Source organism: Lingula anatina, chromosome 1 (genome assembly GCF_051362555.1).
Source record: "Lingula anatina isolate TDL-2025a chromosome 1, LinAna3.0, whole genome shotgun sequence".
NCBI lineage: Eukaryota > Metazoa > Brachiopoda > Lingulata > Lingulida > Lingulidae > Lingula > Lingula anatina.
Window position 1 is genome coordinate 71,147,250 of NC_141767.1, and position 19,076 is coordinate 71,166,325.

General features: G+C 35.9%; 2 protein-coding genes across 7 annotated transcripts in view; one reads left to right on the forward strand and one right to left on the reverse strand.

Moving 5' to 3' along the window:
- LOC106168712 (uncharacterized) overlaps window positions 1-16,732 on the forward strand; it is a 40,561-nt gene extending 23,829 nt beyond the window's left edge. For 2 of the 4 annotated variants that reach the window (XM_087015274.1, XM_087015279.1), the window contains exons 3-10: window positions 795-896; window positions 4,645-4,759; window positions 8,515-8,657; window positions 9,800-9,947; window positions 10,221-10,366; window positions 12,204-12,288; window positions 13,950-14,146; window positions 15,341-16,732. In XM_087015274.1, the coding sequence (XP_086871400.1) occupies window positions 845-896; window positions 4,645-4,759; window positions 8,515-8,657; window positions 9,800-9,947; window positions 10,221-10,366; window positions 12,204-12,288; window positions 13,950-14,146; window positions 15,341-15,405 (951 nt within the window). In that variant the 5' untranslated portion in view covers window positions 795-844 and the 3' untranslated portion in view covers window positions 15,406-16,732. Of the gene's footprint in view, window positions 1-165; window positions 533-650; window positions 897-4,644; window positions 4,760-8,514; window positions 8,658-9,799; window positions 9,948-10,220; window positions 10,367-12,203; window positions 12,289-13,949; window positions 14,147-15,340 lie in introns of those variants that run through there. The other 2 variants (XM_087015284.1, XM_087015264.1) reach the window with 2 other exon arrangements.
- LOC106168711 (ubiquitin carboxyl-terminal hydrolase MINDY-1) overlaps window positions 1-19,076 on the reverse strand; it is a 58,417-nt gene that overhangs the window by 32,097 nt on the left and 7,244 nt on the right. The gene's annotated exons all lie outside the window — the stretch shown is intronic.

Here is a 19,076-nt window from a genome sequence, read left to right on the forward strand (position 1 = left end):
CTACAAATATAAATCTTTTCCAGTTCATTGAGTTTTATGCTAGAATGCTGAGTACAGCCATCCAAAGTACATAAAGAAAGTTCATACTAGAGTCATCAGTAGAACTTCTTTACAGAAAGAAAATTGGTCAAAATAAAATCTTGCCTTTTGAATTAAATAACTACATAAATCTTACTCTGTGCAACTTAACTCTAAGACAAAGCTTTAAGAGGATCAGTGGAAGTCATATACAACTATGAACTTTGATTTTTTTTGTTTCATTTAAATTAATGGCCTTGCTTGCTGTTCAATGACACTACTGTAATCCAAATTTTAAGTAAAGAAGCACCCTCTGAGCAGACGTACAATCGTGTAATTTCTGGCTTCAAAGCCTGGCCCATACAAATAAAGGGAATCTATCCATTCATCACTTCTATCACGGTGGGCCCTCTCAGCCAATCAGATTGCAGCTCTCACACAGCGTGGCCCACGTTAAGAGTTGAAGTTCCACATGTCTCCAGTATAAAGCAGGCTGACCACTAACAGACACAGGGTAGGAACCAATGTGATGTCATTAAAAAATAATACATTAATATGATTTATTTATATATCTGACAGATGGGCCAATCCTGGCCCTGTACTGTGAAAGAGGTGTGAAAGAAAATAACAGCACTAACCAAAACCGCATAATGAGTCGAAGCATTCATTACCATTATACTGGGTCCTAGTTTATTTTCCTTCCTCCTTGGACCATCTGACATACCTAGGAGAGGAGTTATTCTGTTATAATTCCTGCCCACATGATATAATTTCAGATGGTGTAAAGAGGCGAGATCAGTGAGGCCAGTCAGTGAAGTTGAAGACAATGTGTGTTAAGTCTGTGTTCTGGGCTCTGGCACTGGTGATTTTTATAAGAGGTGAGTTGGAATTAGAAGAGAAAATTATTGTGAAATTTTTTCTCACTTTTTTTAATCACTCATTTTTTTAAAAAATACTTTTTTGATTTATAATTACTCACCCATTCTTTACATACTAAATTTTGCACTGTATTTTTGTATCAAAGTTTTGAAATGAATTTACATCATAAAAAAACAATCTTTTTCAATTCATGTTGACAAATTCTGTGATAAACTAATTCAAGAATAAGGAGCACAAAAATAGCTTTTAATCAAATGTGGCTTCCTGTTTTCCCATAATCTCACCATTAAAGCTCTGGAGAACAAAAAGTTAAAGGTTGGAGTAGGAAATACAATATTCAGTGTCTTGCATAAAACAGTAACATATATCATTCGGCTACAAATAGCCTCATTGTACGTGATATATTTGACAGTTCAAGGGAAATAGGTGCAATATGCATGTCCATAACAACCTTCACATAAAGGATGATTCTTGTGAGCCAGAATCAACAAAATTTTCTCTTAATATTCGCCACAAGGTGTGCATGAGGATAGGAAAGCACCAGTAGGAGAACAGAAACTACCTCAAGTTATTTGGAAGTCGGGTCTAATTACTTCCTGATCTCTTTTCTGACATTTTGCTACAATAGTGCTAAGTTTGAAAAGAAATATTTACTGAGCTAAGTAAACTGATTTAAGTTACAAGAGCCAATTATAAGCACCTAATAACACTCAAATCAAATAAGTAATAATTACAGGTCCATTTAACGCAACTAAATTCAAATAAAAGTCCCGTAAGTTTAGGACAATTAACAGAAATATACATAAATTTGTAATGAAAAAAAAAAAAAAAAAAAAAAAAAACACTGGCTGGTGTAAAGCAAGATTAGGGATGAATCCAAAGATTCCTTTTAGTATCTACTGAGTAAAGAAGTACGGTAAAAACATAAAAATTTAGTTGATCTTGAAAATTTTGTCCGAAGATGATTCTTTGCCAAAATAAATTTTTCTACTTAAAAAATTTTGTCAAGCTTTAAAATGGGCCTCTTGATAATTTTGAGGCTTGTTACATAATATGACCATGTTGGATTCATGCACTTAAAAATATCAATTTATTCTTAAGAGATGAAATTTTAAAGTTTTTACCGTAATGTACTTGACAAGTCTCTCAAGTTGAAAGGTTCCCGAGGGGGCAGTGTTATGTCAGGGCATGGTCAGGGTATCAAGTGACCACATGTTTTTAGTGTCCCAACAAAAACTGTCTCAAAGCCAGTTGTCACCTGATTCCTTCCCAATCATCCCTGCAATATCCATACTTGGGGCCCAGCTCATAGATGAGTGTGGCCAGGAGTGAGGATTTTCCACTTCTCTACTCAGGGGTATTGTGTATTATCTGGCATTAACACACCATTACATATCAACTGGTCCATCTCCACTGCCTCCTGTACTTCATATAGTAAAGTAAAACAGTGGGGACTCGGCCAAATCCATGCAGTGATAATATTTAATCTTTACAGCATGGCTCACTGCCCCCTTCCCCTCTCTCTGGTCTATGTGCTACTGTCCTACAACAGGATAAGAGAGAGTCCTGTAAACCCTGCCTAACAACACATATGATACCTAATGGAATCATGTCCTGTCAAAAGAGAATGTTTTCATTCAAGTTTGGAATCAGTTTGTCTCCTTGGCTAAATACCTGACCTCTATATGACTTTGATCTCTGACAATACATCCCCCCACCCTTCTTACTTAAAAGACCCTATTTCTGCTCCCTTTACTGATATGTTACACAATTCTATCCATTGATCAAGTATCAATTAGAAAAAAAAGCGTGAACTTTTAGCCCAACTTTTTGTCACGGCTCACAACCTTACCAAAACTGGGACCAACCAGAACTGTTCAACTGACTGATACTGACAGAGTTGGACCAAGTAGTAAAAACAGATAACATAGTTATATGCTTCAGAAATATTAAAAGATTTGACTCAATTTAGAAAAACTTTGAAAAATAAATTGATTAAAAAACAGCATGGGAAATACAAAGTTTTTCTTTTAGGAAAATGTTTAATTTTTTTCAACAACTTTTTAAAGCCTCAACACAATTTCTCTACAAATATCTTTAGTAAAAAATAAAAAAAAAAAAGAAAAACAATGAATAATTTTTTTTCAATATCTGAAATCAATCTAGAAAAGAAAAATAAAGGGTGATATAGTGGAACTTAATACATTTAAAAAGTTCTTTTTTTCTGTCACATGGCACAGCTGGTGTTTGATCTGCAGATCCATGTACACAACAAACAATAGAAATTTTACAGAGTCAAGTAATGCTTGGTCAAACATGTTCTGAAAGCAATTACCCAACATAGATACTTGAGCAGAAACTTCCTATCCAGCAGCCAAATGTAGGGAAATCAGTTCCAAGCTATTACTCTGCAATGTCCTATGTAATTCTACTACAATGACTGAAAGTTTTTCTCCTAAATCAAAATCTAGTACTGCCCCTACATAACGGCAGCAGATAGCATACACTGTCTTCAGCATTGTCTAAAACACCAAGAAAAACAAAATTTTTACTGTATTTCATTTTTTTAAAATTAAAAGCCAAAACAAGTCTTTCCATTGATACTAAATATCATTCCCCACACGTCTCGTTAGAAAGAACATCACATGACCAAAACAACATGTGACAAAAGATGCTAAACACAGTTTTTGCAATGTTGCCTTTAATCATTTTTTTCTTGTGCATATTTTAATATATTATAGCAAGCAAATGCAGAATTAAATGAGCCAAAAAGGTCACCACCTTTCCTTTTATTCACAAGGGTTACAATCACAAAAATATTCTTAATCTTGGAAGAGCTCCCAAAGAAAGCAAAATGAAAATAAATATTATGCTTGTAGTAGTTTCCACAAACAAATAAGCAAAAGCATGTAGAGGTTTTAATGTTTTTAATGTTGTAAAAATGACCACTTTGTTACATTATCTGACATCTGAACTAAATTAAGTTGAAAAGTGCAGTAAATATATGTACAGAAGGCCAGTGTATCAATCAATCAATGCCTTTTAAGCACATTTACTTTGGTAACACAAGACCTATAGAAATCCATTCTAATCACTGTGCAGGTAAAATTACGGACTGAAGCTTACAAAATTTGAGGAAGATGGGCACTTGGTTTCCCATATTTCATTTTCAATTGGACAATTCAATAAAGCAAATTAGATTTTGGTGAAAAGCTAAGCATCTAAAGGGCTGAAAGCCGCTTGGTTAAATTGAGTTAAACTCCCACTGGAAGACCTAGTTAATGCTTTCACCAGCCATGGCAGACATAAACTGCTCTGAAACTGACAGAAATGTTGAGCAAGTCTACACACCCTTGTCACATACTTGTACACTCCACTTGTAATATGTAAGAAAACAACCTTTCTGGGAACAAGAAGTCAAGATATAAATTTCAGAGTAAACTTTTTTCATAAATATCAGTTTGAAGAAATGAAAACACTTTTTATGCAATTTAAAGTAATGTTGGTGCAGACAAAAAGTATGTTTTCTATCTCTTAGTAGTCAATTTGGATTGTTTGGCAAATAGTATGGGAAATTCAATAAAATTTTAAAAACAAAAAAGTCAGCATAATTTTTACTGATAAAGTATTAATTGAAAGTGTCTTAGTCAGATCCGCACACTTGAAACTATGTGTAATTAATATACAAAATAAACTATACAAAAGTCAGACAAAAATCATGATAATAAATTTTTTTTCAAATTTCAGCTGAATCTACACAAGAATGTGATTGGACCCGTGCGCGCATGTGCTTTGATGGATTTCTCAGAGTTAACATGACCAGCATCATGCAGCCTCCCGTAGATATCGGCAGGTTATGTAGGTAAGAGTGGAGAGTATATTGTGGATACTGGCAGGTTATGTAGGTAAGAGTGGAGAGTATATTGTGGATACTGGCAGGTTATGTAGGTAAGAGTGGAGAGTATATTGTGGATACTGGCAGGTTATGTAGGTAAGAGTGGAGAGTATATTGTGGATACTGGCAGGTTATGTAGGTAAGAGTGGAGAGTATATTGTGGATACTGGCAGGTTATGTAGGTAAGAGTGGAGAGTATATTGTGGATACTGGCAGGTTATGTAGGTAAGAGTGGAGAGTATATTGTGGATACTGGCAGGTTATGTAGGTAAGAGTGGAGAGTATACTGTATTGTGGATACTGGCAGGTTATGTAGGTAAGAGTGGAGAGTATATTGTGGATACTGGCAGGTTATGTAGGTAAGTGTGGAGAGTATATTGTGGGTATTGGCAGGTTATGTAGGTAAGAGTGGAGAGTATATTGTGGATACTGACAGGTTATGTAGGTAAGAGTGGAGAGTATATTGTGGATATCGGCAGGTTATGTAGGTATAAGAAGGTGACATTATATATATGAAGGAAACACTGACATGAAGCAGATATTGCCTTGTTTTGACTGCCATTAGCTCTGCTGTGCTGTTGAAAGAGTCCTGCATACTAAGAGGCCCGCACTGGGATTTCTGAGAAAAGAGACCTAATTTGAGAAGAAAAATTGGCAGAACTTTTTGTGAGATATCGATTAATGTTAAATTTAGAAATCAGAACAAAGAAACATTTTTTGTATTATGTAACAAAGTGGTGAGGTAAGAAATCTTTTATAAAAAGCTGTTCATACTTACTAGATAATTATTACATGCTATAAAATATCAAAAATATCACTTTACTGCATAGATAATTATAATAGTAATAATTCATTACCGTGCTGGTATCTTTTCATGTCAATTTATGTCAACAGATCATCTTTAACATAAATGCACTTAGTCCACTAATTAATATGTAACAAAGTGCAAATAGATATTGATACTGGTGATAATTTAAACACTTTTCCTAAAGCAGGTGTCTTTATGTTACGTTGTCTTTTTCTCCCAGAATTCTGCAGGCAACGCCATAAATTCATCTGAACTTTCGTTAGCACCCATAATTCCCAGGATGCATGCCCAGCATGTGGTTTATAGCTTTTTTTATTGCATAATTCTCAATGGTGCAATCAGGGGCAGGAGAAACAATGGCATTTATGACTTTGTTGACAACTTGTGCAGACTGTTGCCAAAATGGCCACCTATCTGATTACACACAAATGGCTCAATCCCATTTGCAGATAAATTAGCATCATCTTCTGTAATGATTTGGCCTAGTTCCCTCTTGTATGAAAATTGGGAATTCAATCTGTAACAAGCTGTAAGTCACACAAATATATTAATGCTTATATAAATACTTTTTACAATTGAAGGGAAACTATACTGTTAAAAAGTATCTGTATATTCTGCCCCAACGATAAAACAAAATGCAGCTAGATCTCTTTAAATTTAAAGCTATTTAAAAAATACCTACTTTATATAAAATAAACCATTTAATTACCTACTTAGTTAAGTTTAATTGTTCATATTTGAAATATTAAATATTTTCAGTTTCATAATGATAAAACTGTACTTAACTTAGTAACATAATTATCCTGTTTCAAATCAAGTTTTACTGCTGTGTAATAACACGGTTATCTCACTGATGATGCCTGACCTCAGAAACCAAGAGCTATTCCTTATAAAACAATGCCATCAAAACAACAATGGGTCAGGCACTGCTTAGTACAAATACTTACAATGTATAAGCATATTATTAGCAAGTTCATTAGACTATAATGAAATTATTTGTACAGGTACCATAAAAACTTGCAGACAAGGTATATCCATTCTATCACTTGACGCCACATAAGCTCCAAATATATTTGACTAAGTATGATTCTTAACTGTAATAACTTCTCTTCCTGATATCTTTGACAATAAGGAGGGATTAACTTAACAAATCTCCCTTAACATAGTTCAGTGACTTTTAGCTTTATTCTGATTAATTACCTTGAGGTGACAATTCTTATAATTCACAAATCACTGTGTTTACTTGGGAATCACAGCTGAAGGAGCCAAAACATCCATCACATTACCAAGCAGCCAGATAAATTAACCATGGAATCACAAAGAGCTTACTTTAGCATCCATGTCATTCTCTGCTTGACACATCCTAATTGTTCTAATTATCATATTTTTAAAATGTATGAAGGGCTGGATTAAGGTGTGTAGTTGTCATGGTGGTGTTTTTTTTAAAAGAAAAATGTGTTTATTCATGTCACACAGCATATCTGGCACAGACTGTCAACATAGAGACTATTCAGAACGAGAAGAGTCGTCCCTGCAGGGGCACAGTAATTATATCTCGGCTCAAATGCGTGGGGAGCCGTGTGAGAGGCGGAGAGACCATTACAGGATTAAGCGGTCTTCCTTTCATGTAGGTCCGCTATATTCAGGTCGTGGCCAAGCTAGCACTCGGCTCTTCTCATTCTGAATGGGGCCATAGAGATAGCTGAACATACATTGTGCAGTGATAACATCCAGTCAGTGGAATGTGTCTTCAGTGTCAAAGCACCTAGTTTACACCTGTGACAGGTATATTAAAGACAAGTTATGCAACTTTTAACACAAGGGGACTTGATACACGAACTACAATGATGTGACAACCTTAAGTGATCACAGTTCCCTCATCCTCGGATCAAATGACACTCTTCTTCATTTAATGACTTAAAAATACCACAGTCAACAATAAGTTGCTTATGAACAGATAAACACACCAAAACTTCTTACAATTTTCATTTATTAGCTCAAATAATGTGAATTAGCTCCACTAATGTGACTTTAAAAGGAAAAAGTTATCTACTTGTAACTTGAGATATCATATTACTCCTCAGTTTAATCTTCGGAATCTTCCACACCCGTTTTCTTAAATGCCATACCAGAAACAGCATAGCAAGTTGAGATACTGATTTAAGTCTACAAAAACCCTATGGACTTCTTAATCTATTTGAAAAAGACTGAGAAGATTAGAAGTTTCCAGTAAATCCCTTGAATTATACAATATGTGGTACTGCAAGTAGAATTTTGCTTGACTGTATCAACTGATGGTCTCTTGGGACAAGCAACTGAGAAAAAAAAGGAGCCATTGTTTTCTTCTCTTTTCTGTACACAGTCTGGAGCCATTGTTTTCTTCTCTTTTCTGTACACAGTCTGAAGTATAATTACAAAAGCGTTCTTATTTCTGTGGCTTTCTATTTCTCATAAACTCAGATTTTATTACATGACTTATTTCCACATGTATCCTGTGACTTCAACTTCTGGTAAAGCCAGTCTAATATCATGACACAAAATAGCATGAAGGAAGCCGATTACACTAATGCATTGTGACATATTAAATCATTTTTTCCTTTATTCAAAGGTTAACGTGTTTTTCATTTTATGTTGTATAAGATTCCTGACCACAATTCTAGTTTATGAAAACACTGTTATGGTACATATGCACCTTAAATTCTAAGTAACTGTTTTGATTCTAGTATTCTGGGCCTCTGGAAACAGCTTTGTTTTCAAATTATAAAGGATGATTTAATGCAGATTTCTATATCAAGTTTTCTTTTTCATTTTTTTTATTCTTATTTTAATGTCTGTTTCACCTTATCATCCCAACGTGCAAAGTTAAGCTATTTCAAAATTTTAAAAACATTTGACAAAATCTCCTTGATTTCAGATTACTGCGTCAAATTCCAAACTCCTTACGTTGCTACCACCGTGCCACCTCGGAGTGCACGCCCCAACAGCTCCACCTGCTGGAGACAATGCCAAGACGCCTCCAGGGTATTGCAGATAACTATCGTCTGCTCTGTGTGCAGGGTAAGTAAGAAACCATTTCAGAACAAGAAATGCCCATTTGCCAGCTGAAAAACATTTTTCTGTACTATTTATAAGAAATATACTGTTGAAAAAACACTATTAAATGAAATAAAGGAAGTTTTCAGGAGACCAAGCAAACACATTTTGCCAATTTGTGTAAAATGGACATACATCAGGCACAAGAAATACATTTTCCACTATTTTAGCTGGAATAAATACCATCTTTCATACACTTCACTCAAAGGCATTGGTGTACCAAGTGCACACAACTCAAAAATTAATAAAAAGAAAAAAAAAAGAAAAAAAAAAGCAATCTGCTTGGATTGTGTTGGACCAAAAGCTCTTCCTAATAGACACTGCTGCACCTTCCAAGTCTGCTAGATTTCCCTGGTGAAGTCATTGGCTGGTCTAATTAATGAGTTCTTGCCTAATAACAGCAGTAATCAGTGTCACGTCTGAAGTGCTCAAGAACAAATGGTATCATGGGAAATGCCTTATTTCCTCAGAATGTTCAATGCCACGAGTCTTGCTAAGGGCTAGTATACTCAACTTGTAGCATTATTTTACATTACAAATCGGCAACTTGACATCCTATTATTTCCTGGCCCATAAATCTCCACCACACCTTCAAACCATAGATATCATGTCAGTTTACCCTCGTCAACACCAGTGTGATGATAATATAGAGAAAAACTCCACAAAAATTGGGTATATTTTGGGCATTCAATTAAAAAAAAGGTACTGAGGAAGAACTTCCTATATCGTTTGTTACTGAGAGTGAATTCAGATTTAAACATTGTACCAGGTGGATCGATCTAACTCTATGGGGAACCTCACTAAATTGCATTCAATGTAATCAGCTTAATTGTCTGACATGTCTCCTCGAGTAGCTAGGAGGTAATTAACTTTGATGTGCATTCAGCTCAACTCCCCCTAGCAGTTCAAAGAGGCGTGTCAGACATTTAAACCGCTGACAGCAATTGCACTTAGGGAAAATTTCCCGCAGAGATGGCTTGATCCAGCTAGTACATTGGGCTTACCTGAATGCTCCCTTAAACACTTATTTACACTTCATAAAATTTTTGATAAAATATATGTTAAACTGTGAAATAAACACAAATTCACTCTTTTCTATCTTACAGGTTGCAAAGTTCAGAAAGCTGCTGAGTGTTTCCATGGCAACGTGTATCGCACCTTTGATCGCCTCACCAATGGGACCAGTAAGCAGGTTTACAATGTCAGCCTCCTCATGCCCCCCATGGAGCAGATCCACATCTCCAGGGCCTGCAAGTGAGTCCTCGCCTCCCTCTGCCAATACTTGGAGTTCTATACAGAGAGGTTTTCTTAACAGAGTTTTAGGCTTTTGTTTTCTTTAACAATAAGTACTTTTACTTATAGCAGTGGTGAAATATAGGACATTTTCATTCAAAGTAAGTAATTACCAGTTTAGAGATAGCAAATGGAAAACAACACCCAAAAACAGATTTTTATTAGATTACCATGTAAATATTAAGCCAATCCCCACCCTCTTTGAATAACAGCCTTTACCCCTTTTGGTTTCAGAGAGAGAGACCGCTTCAGGCATATTCTGCTTTGTTATAAAAACTACACAGAAAACTGCATCGAGGAAGACTTGGTGGCGCTGAAGTCAAGACATGATCTATCCCATAATATGAAAAATGTTTACGGGAGTTTATGTGCAAACCCAGGTAATGGTGAACCGTAAATCAAAAGTTGGAGAGATTTCAGCTTAAATCAGCCATTGATATTTGTTGAAGATTAAGCATCCATGAAAAACCCACACAAACATTAACTTACGTATCTCTATGGTCTTAAGTAGTGATCAAGTTCTCATCTAAATGCAGTCATTTCTGAATTATGACTTTTTTAAGTATCTTGCCTAATACTATTCAAATTACCCAAACCAGGATCCTGTTCATATCTCTTTAGTTTTCAGATTTAAGAGCTTGTACTGGTTTTATTACTTGTACTGTTCCTCCTAATGTCGCGACACCCGGGAATACACTACAGCGCACACAACAAGTCAATCAGGATATCAATTACACTGTTCACCACTAAAGTTAGTCAAATTATAAAGTCCCAAGAATCAGAATGAATGAAGTGAAATGCAACATTCATATCTCTGGTGAAATGACCTGACTGCCATAAAATACATTGTAAACTTAAGCCTTGAACCTCGCTGAATTAATTTGGGTCAAGGGAGAATGCAGGAAACACAGAGTAGATGGTACACTTAAGGCTACAAGGAAAATGAGTTTCCTGAGAACCAGATATTGTGGCCTATTATTGCATCTCATAAATTCAATAATTATGAAACAATCCCAGCCTTGACATATCATGACACTATGGGGATCTTCTGAGATGGCCTAAAGTCTCACAAATTGCTGTAAAATCAAATGAGATTGTGGGCATGGGAACAGAATTAAAAGCAAGCATGGTGCAGCAATGATTAAAAGCTAAGGGAATTTATCCACAGATATTTTTTGTTTCAATTTATTGCCCAACTGCATGAATTCACCAAGTATTGCCTAACTTTTTTTTTTTTTTTGCTTTCTAAGAAGACATTCTTGATACAAGGGTTTGTTGCTAAAAAAATATGGACAGGAATGATTTCCATTGTACTTCAAACCAAGTCACAGTACCAATGCAAAAACAATCCAAGTCCTGACAACATGGTACCAATACAAAAACAATCCAAGTCCTGACAACATAGTACCAATACAAAAACAATCCAAGTCCTGAAAACATGGTACCAATACAGAAACAATCCAAGTCCTGACAACATGGTACCAATACTACAGAAACAATCCAAGTCCTATCATATAATGACACAATTGTCCTTGGATCTTTCACAAGGGCAGAAAACCAGTAGAAAAAAATGCCCAAAATACCTTATCTCTGTAATTTCTTTTCCAGTATCTGCTGTCCTTCTCTCTGAGGATAAGTCAAGATGATCTGTATCTTACCAACATGAACATATCTTCTCTTCTTCATTTCAATGGCCACAAATTAAATTAGTAATGCATTGGTGAATTCACTGGTTCCTCTATGAATACAGAGAGAAAAATCTTATTAACGGTTACACTACTGGAACCATCAATTTCCTGATAAAAGAATCGGCCAGTAGCCAGCAAATCAAAAATGGCTCTTTTTTATTTTAGAAGATTACCTTTTACCCTTTAGGTTGATTCAGCTGAAAAAATTATACAGAGCAAAGATCAAACAAGAAACCCACATAACATCCTGGGATCAAATTTTGATTCTGATCATGAGTGGACCTTTCCTGTCAAAAAGGCAGTCCTATTGAACCCTCCTTGCTCATGTGCCTGTGAGTGTTAGTTATGTTTATGCTTTTGCTAGTTTTGCTAGCTTACAGCATGACTCAAAAATTTTCAAGGATAGGAAAAGATGGGATTTTGGTGATCCATTAAATAATCAATAATAATGAGAGCAGATCCACCTTTGAAGAGGGACACATGTTAAAATACAATTAATGTCCTAAGAAGGTTCCATTTCATGTTCTAGGTTGTGATGATTACCACACCCGCTACGCAGCTATGCAGGACTGTGCTGCTAAAGTGTACAAGGCCAAACCACCAGATATGTGCGAGTAAGTAACATAATTTTCCAAGAAATCACAACATAATGTCAATTACTGCTAACGATCAACACATTTATGATTATGTCTTTTATACTCCCCCATTATGGCCTTCCTGTGTATGAAATGGGCAGATATGGAATACTAATTTGCAGATAAAATGAGGCATGGGTAAAAAAAACCCTATAATATCTGGAATGAGAATTTCTGCCATTTCCTTTGGCACACACCCTACGCCCTGTAGTAATGATAAGGTTATCAATAAAGCCACACAGCATCACATGTAATAACAGTATACAGCAAAGATTCACTGTCGCCTATATATAGCACTAAACACAATATACTTCATTTGCATCATTCAAACAAAACTTTTCAAAAAATCCATGTATCAGGAATACAACATCATTTTTCTTACGTAACAAAGCATGTTCTATGGTTTCCAGTTTATTCTAACTCTATTCATCAAGCATAACAAGCTCGTTACACAGCCCCCTGGTGGTAGCTCTCAGTCTCACACCAGACATGAACACTATCACAAAGCGCGGCTCTAGTTACTGTGGGAAGATCCCAGGTTTTGTGGCACTGTATCTGCGTCACAACATGGCACAGATCAAGTGACTGTCTACCTGGATGTCTGCACATGGTTTCCAGGCATGCAAGGCAACCTCACGACTTATAAACGAATTAGGCGTTTACTTACACTATCTTTTAGCACTTACACCCATATTAACCACATAACCTACAAATTAACCAGCACTACCAGAATGGATGAATGTAAGTGCTAAGTACTGCTTTGTTGGTGCTTAATAATTTTACAGTTTACAAAGTTCAATAATTATTTTCTTCAATTTGAAACTTAGTACATGTGGTAATTTAGTTTCTGGGCTAACCTTTAGACAAAAAATACGTAATCTGTATAAAAAAATTGTTCTGAAAAGTTAAGAATCTTATAAAATCAAAACAATCTTCAAGGTCCCAATACAAGCCAGTTTTATAGATTAAGACGCCTTCTCTCGATGTTCATTAGAATGCAGAAAATGCAGACTGATGGTATCAATAGGATCAAAAACAAATATGCTTATTACAAAACTTTTACAGTCAGAGGCCAGGTTGTAGATATAAATCCCATCCCCCCCCACCCCCCCAACTGATAAAGATATCATCTTGATTTTCTCCTGAAAGCTGCAGACCTCAGCTGCAGCACTACTGCTGTGTCAAATTGAATCAAGGAACACCTTGGACTCTCAGCTGGCCTAGCAGTTTGCACTGGGAATATCTGTGATAGATGACAACCTGAGAGTGAGGACAGGGGAATGCTTTCAGTCTGAGAGCCTGTCACTTAGTTAAAAAGTATAATGATAAAATGTCAGACTTTAATCTTCAAGAATGACAGGGCACTTGCTTGCACTTTATAAATTGTCTGGAGGCAGAACACTAGGGAGCATTCGATGAAGAATCTAGAATGATATATACATGTAATGGATTCTACTTCATCACTTGGGCACCTTTCTCCAACACTAGGGGTCCTCTGATTGTCTGCCAAACTTACTTGTTCTAATTTTCTTCTTTTTCTTTCAAAGAATAACAAATAAGTATGGAAGCAACGCCCCACAAAGTACCTGCTCTAACAGAACAATAAACCTGGGAGCTAATCACTTTTTATTTTCTTCCAGCACCTTTATTCAAGGAATGTCGTGTCAGAAAGCAGTGGCATACGGTTGCTTTGCTCTTCACAAAATGATCACATTGAAGGATTCAATGTACCAGATTTACTGCAAGCCAGTCCCCGTGACGGAGGAGGTGAGGACGACGACAGAAGACCTAGAGGTCCAGGCACAGGAAACAATGTCACTGACAGCTAGAGCAGCAGGTAAATATACAGACCATAACACCTAGGAATTAATCTCAAAAACTGAGAAACAGAAAAAAACAAATAGTACTCAGGATATCACTAATCATTTACTATGTGATCTGGGCTCCGTAATTCGAAAGCATCGCAAATTGCAACCAAACGTCTCTATTCCATGACTGCATTTAAATGCCCCATATAATAGCCTCAAATACGAAAGGTGATATCACTATCGCAATGCGCGATGCTTTTGAGTTACGGAGCCCTGGACATCAGCTAGACACTGGCTAGATGCCTCATCGGCAAGTTTTCTGCTTTAAGGAAGCCACTGGGTTTTCTTCAAGCTGTTTTATCACTGTCAAATAGTTGAATGGTTTTGCTGACTTTCCTCAAGTTGGATCCATGACTGAGTGGGCAAAAAGTTACCCTTTCTGAAAATAGGATTGATGCAAACTCGACACTTTTGACATTTGTGTTACATGCATGCAGTGGTAACATAGCCCTTTCATTTATACATATTTCATTATTTCATAGTATCCCAGGGTGAAAATATTGGGCTTTTGTATACACATGCCTTCACAGCCAAACTGCAGTCACCTGTAGTATTTACTGTAGTAATGTTTTTATCCCCTTTATGACAAGTTGTCTCCCAGAAGAGTAATTAGCCCTAGGTCACTGGTGAAGGGTGGAAAGGTCAGTATGTAACTGCTCTACTGACCCAAGCACACACTGCCCTTGGGGAAGCACAAAACTGCAGTAAAAATTCAAATAACTTTTTGGTAATTAAGCTCTGGGCACCTGTTAGTGCCTGATCATTGTTCCTGATCAACTGCCACATACCACACACTTCAGAAGGACAAGTAATTTGCATGAAAATAATGTTCACCAAATCTGACAGGTGTTTGCCATGAAAACTTCTTATTTTACTGTTTATTACATTAATGAAGTAAGGGGAACATTCAGACACATACATACGTTTTAAATGTATTGAGAATATGCACAGTGCACTTTTGAGGATTCTTTCTTCTTCCCTTCTTACCTTGTTAAATATAACATGACTCAATGGAAGCACACTTTGAGTGGACTTTTTACTTGTCCCTCTGAAGTGTGTGGTATGTGGCACACAAAAAGGGCTGTTCTTTTGAACCACCTGGACCCCCCCCTGGCTACAGCTTGGCATTATTATTATTAATAAAAAAAGTTTTGATCTTTCAGGACTTCAATCATTCCTGGGGACCATGAGCTGGGTGATAATCATAACTATCTTGATGATAAGATGAGGGAGGTAAGAGAGCAGGATGTGCCAAGAGATGGACACAGAATCTTGCCAGAGTGGCAGCATGCTTGACTTGTGATAAGAAACAATAGACCAGCTGGAACTGGGAACTGAGCTGGCTCTTAATGAATCCTCCACGGAGCAATTGTCACATCTGCACCCATATGCAAGCCACACATTGCCTTATCAACAACAGCAGGTTGTGTAACCTCACTATGACATCATAATGAATGTTACAATTTGCCAAGGTATCATGTTTAACAGGATATTTGACGTGTCAGGAAGGAGAAACGTATCATACATCCTTGAAGAACATAACACCAAAAACAAAGCATTGATTATTTAAAGGATTAGACTGATAAATCACGGTGTACGACGTCAGTGCTGTCACAGCCAAGAACAAGTGCAGATGCACCTCTCTCTACACAGCAATACCTGGCCAACACAATACAGACGGATATTCCTGTACTTCTGTCCATCAAAATACAATACCAGGTGAAGACTAACTGATATTTAAACTGTGTGAATTCTGAGTTCACATGTTGGTGCTGCCTGGTATTAGGTATAGATGACGTCCACATGTTAAGGATCCTTTCCACACACTGTCACACATGAAGTACTAACAGCAGTTGTTAGCATAGTACACTGGAATAATGTGCTGGATGGCCACAGTAAATTTATAACCTAATATAGGACTAATATAATAGTGCCATATACTTTACTCTCTCTATATATATGTATATCATGGTGCCATAATACAATTCACCAATTCACACAACAGCTTTATGTAAAACACACCAGGTTTACTCTGTGACAGTGTACATGCTTCTACACTGGCTGTCACAAAAACATAAGCCTCTACAGTTCCACAAGTGTTGCCTCTAAACTACACACATAAATATACGCACATGCGCCCACACACACATGCGCCCACACACACATACACACATGCACTTACAGTGATGTCCTATGCATGCACAGTTCACTCAATGTGCTTCCACAAACTTCAAATTTAATCAGTATAGCTAACTTCTTGACAAATAGTTTTGATTAATGTAATCCATTTATTAGGCAGTGTAGGTTCCATGATAAATTATTGCCACGATGTATAAATTAATAATAATTTGTTAGTTTATTTGTAGTCAGTCATTTATAATGGCACCATGTGACTGTATGAACCGTGTTAAATATTATGTAAGTGACACTGTAACATTCCCAATTTTTCATCTATTCGTGAAAGCTGCTTATTCTTTTTTTACAGAAATAACACTTAAATATTTATATAAGAAGATCAAGAAAAACGTGCAAATACAGATACAAAATTTCTTATTTCTTATTATATTTCTTATTCTTATTATATATTCTTTGTAAATGTATACTATTTTTTCATGTTCCAAGAAAACAGATGAATATATTACAAGAAAACAGAATAATGGGTAACACACGATGAAACACTGTAGTTTAAAGAGTTCAATATTCTCAAAAGTTAGATATGTTCATCAAGTAAATTGCCCATTTCAGAGTTCAGTTTGTTGTAAAGAAATTATCAACCAGTTATTTCTATAAGATACTGCACTGTAGTGTATCCCACATCTAGTTTGTCTTCACAAATGACATAGTACACAATGTAGAAGAAAGATTTTTAAAAATTACACAAAAACAAATAAAAAATTTTTTAAAATACTTAAAATCAATTATTCAAGATGTTAAGAAAAGCATAAGTGTAAATTTGAGGAATATTGTAAAGGTACATTTTAACTTATATTTGTTTTAACCGTGAGATGCATTATGATATTTTTACAAACATTAAAATAAACAAAACAAAATGATTATGGTTATGAGAGAAAAAAATGTTTTATATAAATTTTTATATATTTATGTCAAAACAAATAAATTTAACAGTTATTCAAAAAAATATGTAATCTGATGTTTCAGTTGTTTGTGTTGATATTTTGTGAATTCACCAGTTACTGAAAACATAACAGCAATCACTGTGATTCAATAAATATTCCTAAGATGAACAAAAACCAATAACTTTTTATCTATGTCCAGTAACATGTGTGAACCATCAATAACATCAATGATCAAGGTTTTCATAAACTTATTACCAGAAATATGATGATTTTTCAAAAATATTTTTCTTAAATTAATAGACTTTAAATAAATGTATGCTGACAAAGTTCCAGAGCACTGACCATGACCTACATACTGTACATGTTGTCAGTGTGGCAGTGTCCGAGGGTTTTCATCCCTCATGATTTTATTCTGGCATGGGATTAATATTCATTTCATCAGCAGCTGTTACTACCAGCAGCTTTGTTTGTTTAGGAATTAATGAAATCGGCCAGCAATTACTTATTTCATCAGGCAAAAGACATTATAACTAATGGCGGTCACACAGGGTCAGGGAATTCCGCGGGTCAACTGTGGTTATATGCGGTCAAATGGCCAGCATGGGTCAAGGCTGGTCAGTGTGGCTCTCTCGCTATTCACTGAATTGCTATTTACCTTGATACTGAGAACTGGTAGAACAATTATTTTCTACAATAAAAGTCATTTTAACTCAAAGTAATGTGAAAAATATTTCAAAATCATAAAAGTTAGGAAACATTAATGGTACAGTACTTATATTGCCAAAATCCTTTCATCAATTACTGCAAAAAGCAATGGTTCAGTCAAGACATATTAGCTCTAAAAGACAAGGAAGTAATTTATACATGTTATCTATTCATGAAGGGACTTGCTTGTTCAAGATAAACACTATCACATCTTTTCTGTTTCATATTTCACTATTTCTCACATATAAGCTATCTATATGCTGCTTAGAAATGACTTCTTTCTTGGAGAAAACTGATTTGTTAAATAAGTTCTACTGATCTTTACTTTCCAATTTTCTAGTATTTTGCTGAACCTAGTAGCACTTTCTGATGTGATCATTTTGGAGAAAAAAATGAGCTTTCCTTATGGATCAGAATGCCATCAAGCTGCAGGAACAGACGGCCACAGAAGGCAGGAAGACTGGGCAATAATTACACAATTACACCCAATTCTCAGCCCACTAGCGCTGGATTTATCATTGATTTCTCACAAATATACTTAAGAATAACATAACCACAAAAACCTCTCATTGAGCAGAAGACATAAATGGGAAAGGCGTTAAAAAATGAGAAGAACTTTGTCTGAGTGTGCAGAAGTTCTCCATCAACTGAGTCCTGATCACGCTGACATAATGGTTTTGTTAATTAGACGAAATGCAAATGATTCTCCGTGAATCACGAGCTGATCATTACCTGATGATTTATCTTATTTAGTACCACATTTACTGGGTGACCCTGTGAGAAAGGTTGTACACAGTTATCATTACAAAGTGTAAACATCATTGATGAAGGAGGCAATAAAATCTAAAATCGCGTCCTTTTATAGCAACATGTCAAAGATGCCTATATCTGATGAAGAAGTGATTGATACTTTGGCAAGGTGCCAAACGTGCCACATCTGCTGAGGGTCAACTTGTTTTTGGAAATAGGTCAATCCATTTTTGGTGAGATGTAATTCTTTCTATGTGGCAATTGGGGCCAATCAAGGGTAATGGATACTATGGCGCTGCCGTGTGGTGGAGACAGCAAAAACAGCGCTAACTGCACCCTGGGAAGTCAAAATGAATGGCCTGTCAAG